This window comes from Rhea pennata, chromosome 16 (genome assembly GCF_028389875.1).
Source record: "Rhea pennata isolate bPtePen1 chromosome 16, bPtePen1.pri, whole genome shotgun sequence".
Classification (NCBI taxonomy): Eukaryota; Metazoa; Chordata; class Aves; order Rheiformes; family Rheidae; genus Rhea; species Rhea pennata.
This window is the reverse complement of record NC_084678.1, coordinates 15,463,356-15,472,593: the sequence shown is the minus strand read 5'-3', so window position 1 is coordinate 15,472,593 and position 9,238 is coordinate 15,463,356. Positions and strand designations below refer to the sequence as shown.

Below are 9,238 nucleotides of genomic sequence, written 5' to 3'. Positions count from 1 at the left end.
TGACAGGAGGAACAAAATGTGAGAACTGGAGGTAGCCGCCCATTTTTATAGCAGGGTTTGGCTATGGGAAAGTTTCTGAAGAGCTGAACCTCTCTGAGATGGAGTTTATGGGGAAGCCTCTGCGTGGTGGATGAGCTAATCCAGTGAACACTTCTCCCACAGAAATCAGTAAGGACACAGGGGAAATCATTACTGCAACATTTACTGCTTGATTTTTCAAAAACAGATGGACTAGGAAAAATAATAAATTGGGAACAGAATGAGAGCATCCCAGCTGGGGAGTGTGGCTGAGTGAGCAGTTGGGCTGCGGGCAGCAGACCGCTCTTGGGTCAGTGCAGGAGCTCCTCGGCCATGATAATCCTGTCAGAAAGCAGCGTTTGCCCTGTGAGATTAAGTCACTGTGAGCAAAATGGTATTTAGCACAGCTGCAGGGCTGTTTTGCCTAGTCCCCGAGTGGTGAATAAAAGCGTGCCGTCTCCATGAGGTAAGATCGTGAGGTAACGACGAGAAACGCAGCAGGTGCTGTTGGTACCACGGAGCCCAGCCGTAGCGGGGCCCGGCTTCCCCTCAGCCACCCAGGACGGCGCGGGGCGGCTGCCTGTAGCTCAAGGGAAGCTCCCTGCGCCATAGGGTCGGCGGGGGCCGGCGTGCACCTCCGGGAAGGGAGGGAGACGGGCAGCGCCTCCAGCCGCCCCGCGCTGCCCGCCAAGGCAGCGCCACGCCCGCCCTGCTGGGCCACGGGGCGGAGTCCGGGCCCGCCGAGTCCTCCGAGGAGCCGTGCGCAAAGCGCGAGAGCCGTGCGCCGGCCGGCGGGCGCTCTAGGCAGCGGCCGGCCGCCATGTCGGTCTCTATGGTAGCGGGGGAGGAGCAACCCCCGCCCAGGGTTCTGGAGCGGCTGCGAGGAGGAAATGGCGGCTCGACTCGGCTGAGACCCCTCGGCGGCGGCGAGATTTCCCTTCCCCCCCTCCCCGCGGTGAGTGAGGGAGGCCACTGGAGAAGCACCGAGACGGGAGGAGAAAGGGAGCGGGGTCGCCGCTGCGGCGGAGGGGTCGCGGAGAGGGGGCGGCCGCTTGCTCCGGCCTGGACGCCTCGGGCTCGACTAGAAAATGGAGGCGGGCGGGCGGGCGGTGCGGGTCGGGGCGGCCGGAGGGCCGCGGGGGTGGCGCGGCCTGTTTCCAGGGCACCGTCGGTGCGGCTCCAGGGGCGCGGGCACGTCGGAGGCCTGGCCCAGTTCCAGAGGAGGTCGGCGACTCAGTGCGGGGGCCCCGAAGGAAGCTAAAAGCCGCCGCCCCGTAAGCTCATAACGTGGTTGGGCCGGAGCGGAGAGGACGCCCTCCCCGGGCGGAGCGGGCTAGAAGGCGGGTTCCTCCATCTTGGAGGAAAGGAGATGACGGTTAAGCGCTGAGGTGATCGACGTCATAACCAAGCTGACGCCGACACACTTCGCCGTGACGTCACGATCGACTTCCCCGTCTTTCTCGCTCAGTTTCTCCGCCGTGTGCCAGTGCTGGATGAGGGCTCCTCCGCCGGGGCCGTGAGGGGCGGGGGTCCGGGCGCTGGGGCGGTGCTCTCTTCGGCAGGGACACCGGGAACCCAGCCCGAAACTCCTGCTGCGGCTGGGGTCTTCAGCGGGGGGGGGGGGACCAAAACTTACCTGAGCTGAAATTGCTTTGTATCTTTTCTGGGTTGAGGAAGTGTTCTCCCTATTGGTGAGTTACTCAAGAAAAGGTGAATTTCATCCTATTCTGGTGATCTTCTTGTACAGGGAAAGGACAAAGGCTCAAAACTCCAGATAATGCTATTTGTTCACTGGCTTTAAATATTCAATACTTTCCCAGTCAATAACTTTATTCTCTGCCCCCCCCCCGCCCTGTGTTAATGTACTTAAATGCTGTCTCGTGGAGATGATGATAAACCTATTTGCTGCTTACTTGCTTGTAAAAGCTATTCTTTTATGTTGACCAAATTCTCTTTCCGACAGTTCAAGTAGTTTTCAATGTATATCTTCAAATGATAGCTGTATTTCAGTGACAGTTGAAGAAAATCCTATAATATAATACAGTTTGTCATTTTTAATTTGGAAAGACCCATAAAATCATTTTAATGTATTACAAAGTTAATATATATTTATCATTTTCATGGTCTTTTTATGTTCTGTAGCCTAAAACAGTGCCACATGCTGTTTTTCTTGGATGTTTCATGTTTTCCTTTTTTCAGGAACTTCAGGGAGGCAAAATTGCTTACTCCTTTTAAATAACTTAAAAGGATGTAAATACATGATTCCTAATTTTCCTGTTTTGTATTTTTGCTGGCTAATCTCTTTTAGATATTTTGCAGAAATAGCTATGTTTATTAAGTATTCAAAAGAGCTCTGTTTAAGCAAATTCTTTGATAGCTGATCTTCAGCTATATATTGCTTCCCCTTTTGAGAACTCTTTCACTGTTGGCCTCTCTTTGTTTTTCTGTTTTATATACAGTTTTTTTTATCAGTGATAATTTGAACTGGTTTAACTCTAACCCTCTCATGTTGATATTTTTAGAAACAAACTTACTAGCTCTTTTGAACAATTGAATTGCTGGTCAGTGAAAACAGATAATGCTTAGTTAATGTAGAAGTGTAGCATATACCATGTTAATTGTAATAGATATTTTGGGTCATGCTCCACTTCTGTGTATGCCAGCTGCTCATTACCATTCTTTGACATTTGGAGCTTTCTATAGGAATAAATATAGAAGTGTGCTGAAAATAGCTTTTCAGAGTTAAGCGGTATGTTTTTTTTTTTTTTTTTTTTTTTTTTTTTTTTTTTTTCCTTGACAGTTCCAGAAACATATTGCACACACAGCTTCTAAAATGCATTTTGGTAGAAGAATAAAGGATCATATTAGTCTTCACTTTCAGTCTCTACTTTGAGACTGCATGACTCCACTGATTTGCAAATGGAATAATTGTTGATTTGAAGACTAGAGCTTAATTTTTTTTCCCCCTAGAGATCTACCCCACTTTTTTAAACAAAAAAGGGGAGATTCTAGTTAATTTCTGTTGGTGTGTAGATAATCATCTTGTGCAATTTCATGTACACCATAAAATATTTATAGATTTAAAAATATTCAGATATCAGATAGAATACATACAGTGCACACAATGCTTCAAATGATGCTTTTGATATAACTAAGAGGAGATGTTGTCTTTTATGTTTTTTTTTTAAAAAAAAAAAACAACCAAACAAACTGGAACTCCCGGAAACAATGCTAATAGAACTATATGAGTCCAAAGTAGTAAATAAAATTGAATACATTTTTTCTGGTGGACTCATCAGTAGATACTGTTTGTTGTGCATAATACTACTTCACTCTTAAGATTATCCAGAAGTATATTATACAATTTTTCAGTTAAAAATGATAATTGTCTTTATAGTTGTAACTTAAAATTACGGGCTTTTAATTTTGTGCAGTCTGAAACTTTATCTACAAGTATTAGGTGGAGAGAGGAAAGGCAGGGATTACAGACTTGAAAGTTTGTAAAACTTAACTGATGAAAATGAAAGGGAAGAAGAAGGGACTGTAGTCAGTCTCTTGTAGGAGCAGATGGTTTCTAGTTGACCAAAATGATAATGCCTGTCTGCTCTAGTTTCACATTCTGATTTACTTCTGCCTGGTGTCTCCTGTAGTGCTATAACCAGTTGGACAGCAGCAAGAAGTTTAAGGAGAGAATTTTAACATAAGCAAAATTAATCTAACTTTTTATGCAAGAGTTGGTAGCTTCTTGGTGTGCTGTTCAGCCTCTGTCTTCATTGGTTGAATCTTCAGTCCATTGTCAGTTGCACTTTAAGGCTTTTATGGTTATTAAATTTTTATCTAAAACAGCTTTTAAAATAGCTGAATACTTCACAGATACTAATGATGGTAATCTCAACAACATTGGTAGCTTTTGAAGTTAAGTAATTCTCCAGTGGGGGAGCTAAGACAAAGGATGTTTAATGAGCATTATATATGCCCTCACAATAAACCCTTATCAAAATTGGGAACAGAATTGTTTTTCCTGCATTTGCAATAGCAAAATCAGTATTTTGTAATAACTGTATGTCCTTCTACTGAATTCTGAAGGAGAAATTTGTTTTTATTTCTCTTGATTTTATGAAGCCTTCTTGATGGGATAAGAACGAAACTTATTACTGGTTTCAGATATCATGTCTTAGCTTTCCAAACAAAATAAGAGAGGAAAAAAAATGTATATGGAAAACAAAAGTTTTCTTCAACTGGTGTGCTGATAGGGTCAGAAATTGAAATCAAGTACTTATTCTGAGTCCACTTCTGCACACATAGTTGTGATGACCACAATAACCAGATTTACCAGAGGATATAGATCTTTGAAGTACGATGTAAAGCTAAGGGTTTTATTTTTTAATAGAATATTTTAGAATATGTATGATTGCTTCATGCACTACAACAGTGTCAACTTGACAAAAGCCTGAATAACTTTGTTAGTTTCTGGACAGCAGTTGAAGGAGAATTAGGTGCAGTGTAACTATTCAGGTTGGAATTTTACAGCTCTAGGATTGTAATCTTGTATGTATAATAAATAAACAAGCTATGGGATGTTTGAGATTTTACAATATTCAGCTCTTAGACTTAAGCCTAATATAGAGTTGCCGCCTCATTTAACAGCTGAGGGTTCCTAACAGTCACGGTAAAGAACAAATTTCCTTGGTACTTCAGTAGGAAAATGCCTGGTTGTGTGAATCACCTTTCTGAATCTCTATTTTCTGTACAGTTACTGAAAATGCTTTCAGTGCTACTGAAGAGGTCAAGTTCAGTAGCAGATAAATGAACGTTAGACTGATAAGTAGTGTGTTTTTTCTAATGTGTATTTGTTGAAAGCAATGGCAAAAGTATGGTAAAGATTATTGTATATTGGGTAATATCCAATGACAGGTTTGTAATTGGTATTTCTGTTGTCTAAACTTTAGACCACAGCTTGGAAAATTGGCTTGTACTGGGGCCTCTAGAAAGTTTCCTGTGCAGAGAGGGTTTAATTTCTTCAGAATCTAATTTTTTGACTTTAGAAGGCCTCTTTTTTTTTCTTTCCCCTTTTATATTATATAAAAGGGAAAAGGAAAATTAAAAAAAGCAGAGCTATCTACACTGCTTGTGATGCTGCAGAGCTTTTCTTAATGAGCAAAATCTGTTAGCTGCCTCTTCTTTGCTTGTACTGTTTGGACTTGAACAGCAGAAATAAAACTGACAAAAAACATCATTTTGATATCTTTGGGTAAATTTTAATTGTTAGGCAGATATGGGAAGACTATTCAGGAAAAAAAAAGTGGTCATTGGCTTCAGAAAATACTCTAGGAATAGTGAAAAAGCCAGATGTCAGTCTGGTGATAAGGCAGTCTCTCTGCCTAGTCTTGTAAGTAACAGTGAAGCTCTGGACTAGAAAATAATGGTGGAATCTATTTAATGCTGTGTTCTTTCCTCTACAAATAAGTAAATATTTCCTTTAATTCAGAAAACACTAAACTGCATATGAACTTTGTTTTTCAAACATGATAAAGGGTCTACAGTTGGGAGAATGCACAGTGTGTGAAAGTGTCTTTTGTTTAGGTTTGGCCTTTACAAAAGTTTTGTTAGTACAGTTATTAGTATGGTTCTTTCCCCAGCTATTAACAGATACAGCTAGGCTAGCAAAACCTTTTGCATATACACAAATATTTTTTTTTAAAAAAAGTATTTGCTAATGTAGCTTTGTTCATTCAAGAAATTTGAGTGAAACTTCAGATTTTTACTTCCTTCTGCTGCAAACTGCTTCTCTACTTGGGAGGTCCTGTGCTAGTGTGTTAATAGAGCTTTCCTATCATATATGCTACAATGACAAAACACTGCACGGCTCTTGTGCACCCTGCTGCCCTATCCTGTAAATGTAATGAACCATACAGGTAAAAGTACAGTTCTGGTATAATCGTATCTGTGTGAGTAGCTTATGCCAGCACTGCTGTGTTAATCAGGGATTGTGCCCTTTCATATTTCCGATTTGTGCAATTGTGACAATGAAAATCTCTAGTGTAGACATGACCATAACTCTGACTGTTAATAATATTTTCATGTTTGCCAGGTTTTTGGTTTTCTTTCTGCTAAATTTAGAGCCTTTAATATTTCTATGAGAAACTGCTATTTGCTGATTTTAGCTGTGGGAACCTCAGTTTGGTTCAAAGAAGCATATTTTTGCTGCTTGTCCAGAATAAAATACACTTATAATACTTGGTTCTATTTTCATTCTGCCAACTGAGTGGGCCATCCCTTCTTTCCTTTTATATGATATTTTTTCTGATGGTTTTGATCTTGTGTGGTACAATCTGAAATGAGATTTTTTTAAAAAAAGAATTAACTTGGGAAAATTATTTTCTAGTTTGAAAGACATCAAAATAAACTTAAAAGTGTTTGTATGTTGTGTTGCATAAGCCAGGGAGCTGCCTTATGCGTTTTTTTGCTTGAATTAGTTGTGTCATGCTGTGGGATCGTTCATTGTCTTTTCTGTCTAACTGTAACTGTGTACTAGAGTCCATGATGTGTGCATAGTTACATGATTCTGTGCATACACATTAAATTCCACACTTCCAAGAGGTTTCAGACTAAATGCAAATGTGCAGGATTGCTGTCTTGTGTGCTCAGTTAATCCATCATGTGAGGCTGTGGCAGTGGCCTTCTTATGAGGCTGATGCAAGGTAAGTGAATAGCCTGACAGAAATAATGGAAGACATAATGGTGTATATGCTAGTTCCAGACACGCATTAGAGGGGAGTTACATTAGTGGGTGACTGAAGACTAAACCTGGAAGAAAACAGGACTTTTGTTTCTGCATCTTGGGAAATTACAAAAAGCCTAGTTAACGTTTGCATTTTTAGGTGGTTGATATAAGCACTGCCACTGTATTGTACTTAGTGTCATAAATGTGCACTTAACAGATTCCCCTGTATCAATTCAGAATAAGTGTTTTGTACCATACACTGGACTTCTGAAACAGTTCTTCAACACCAAACAGAAAAAGTAGCACTCAAAATTCAAAAAGTTTGTGAGCCGCAGAATTTCATTGAAATGATCTCTGTGTTTTCAGGGATGTCTGACATTAGAAAGGTAGTAGTGATGGATGGTACTGAATCATTCATGATGTCAGTATTAAAAAATATATATATATGCCACCGAGTCTTACAATACTTTTAAGCTTTTTTGAGGTAAAGGTCAGTGAGATTGGGTAAGGGAGTCTAAACCAGAGCGAAGAAACCTCTGGCTTAATTCCTTTTTGGCTTAATTCCTTTTCTCCTTTTGTTTCTTTTCTTTCTTTCTTTTTTCTAGTAGGTTTGATCTCATTAATGGTCTAAGGTCTCTCACTGTGGAGCTCTTTCCTCATGGCAGAAAATGCAGTGGCCTGATTATCAGGACACATTTCTTTCTGCTGTCTCTTGAGGGTACAGATCCTCTCCTATACTCCAGTGTAGCCATTTCTGTCCTGGAACAGCCTGATCTTTCATGCTAGTCTGGTCTCTTCCATTATTTTGTTAGAAGAGTGGATAGTATGCCATCCAACACTTCCCTGCTGAAAGATAAGGCTTTACAGATGCTGCCACCTGTGTTTGGAAAGGGGGTTTAGAGGTGAGGGAAGAAACAGCAGGTCTGAGGGCAAGAGTAACATGTGACTTTATTGTAGATGTCAGTGGTGTCATCCCTGACAAATCAATAATACTTTGTGTTCCCTACCTTTGGGACTGAAATACTGCAGTGTTAGTACTATCTTAAAACTAGCTGCGAGTGGTATTTTGTGCCTATGATAGTTATATAGTAGTTATTAATGTATGCCTAGATAAATCACTGCTTCATGCGGTACTTAAGAGTAGGCATTTCTTAAATTAGGCTGTGGTATTTGTGAGAAACATGGTTGTATAACTGAATTACATTTTATTGAATCTACATTTATTCTTGTGGATTACAAAACATATATTTTTTACTGGGAAATAATGTATTGGTTCTGGAATAGGAAGAAATTAACTGCAACTTTTAACTTGTTATTATTGCAGATGTATGAGATAGTTTTGTTACTATCTTGGAATTAATTTAGTGTGTTCAACTATAGGCAGCAAAGCACAGGTACTAGTGTTACAGTTTTTGTAGCATTATTCCTCTTGACTTTTTTAATGCTAGGTCTAACTATAAGCAGTGAAATGCTGTAATTTTATGGAAGTTATATTGTTAACATGACTTTTTGAATTCAAACTTTTAACTAGCATGAAATATGCAAAATGTTTGTAATTACCAGGAATGTCTGGACTTCTGACCCTGAACTGTGGCCTGTCTACAATAGTCAAGTACTGAGATACTAAATTAGTGTTTGTGAGTGTGGTGTTAGAATCGTACAGTTTTCTTATGTCTCCACAAACCTGGACTTCAGCCTCATGACTTGCTGCCTCTCTCGCTCTTCAGCCATCATTATTCCATTTCACAACTTTTTGAAAGGTAGCTTCCTTCTAAAAAGAAGATAATTAAATCAGTAGGTGGTGGATTCATTTTAAATGAAAATAAAAATTATATCCCAGTTGTACTTATGGGGGGAAAAACTAGTGCAGTAAACCAGCAGAGCATTTTTAGTATGGATGTGGTTATTCTTGTCAAGTCTGTGCTTTATGTTGATATACACCTACAAATGTCAGGGACTCTCTGTACCAGCCTTAAGATAGGCTGGGACAATGTGGGCTCTCCTCAGAGGAGCAGTAGAATGTCAAGTTTTGCTATCCACTTTTTCTGTTACTTCTTGCATCTTTCTGGGAAGAGCAGATGGAGAGAATTGCACTGCAGTCCCGTGTGTACATGTCTTTCTCCAGTGCTTGTATAATTCTTAGTGCAAAACCTTTTTACTGCTCTTCTTTAGGGGTCGATAGATTGTGTCTTTGCCCATGGTCCAAATAAAATTGCTTGTTTATGTACAAAGAAGGCTTTGCCCTAGTGACTTCCTTTTGAGCTGCTTTTGTGGTGTTTGGGGATTCAAGGGATTAATTTTGCTACTGCTTTGTGGAAACAGTACAAGTTTTCTAGATCTTGTCTTTGACAAATGGGAATATAGCCATTTTTCATGGGATCAGTCTTCCGACTGGTTGATACAGCTTAACTGATGCCACTCCATTTCTTTTATTCGCATCAGAAATATTGTCATTATATGAATGAAATCTTGGCCAATCAGAAATTCTTACGTGAT

The 9,238-nt window shown here is 40.5% G+C and overlaps 1 protein-coding gene across 2 annotated transcripts in view; it reads left to right on the top strand.

Moving 5' to 3' along the window:
- The first annotated feature begins 774 nt into the window (after positions 1-774).
- Positions 775-9,238, top strand: part of DIDO1 (death inducer-obliterator 1) — a 58,200-nt gene continuing 49,736 nt past the window's right edge. For both annotated transcript variants that reach the window (XM_062589527.1, XM_062589529.1), the window contains exon 1: positions 775-973. In XM_062589527.1, coding sequence (XP_062445511.1) covers positions 839-973 — 135 coding nt within the window. In that variant the 5' untranslated portion in view covers positions 775-838. The remainder of the gene's footprint in view (positions 974-9,238) is intronic.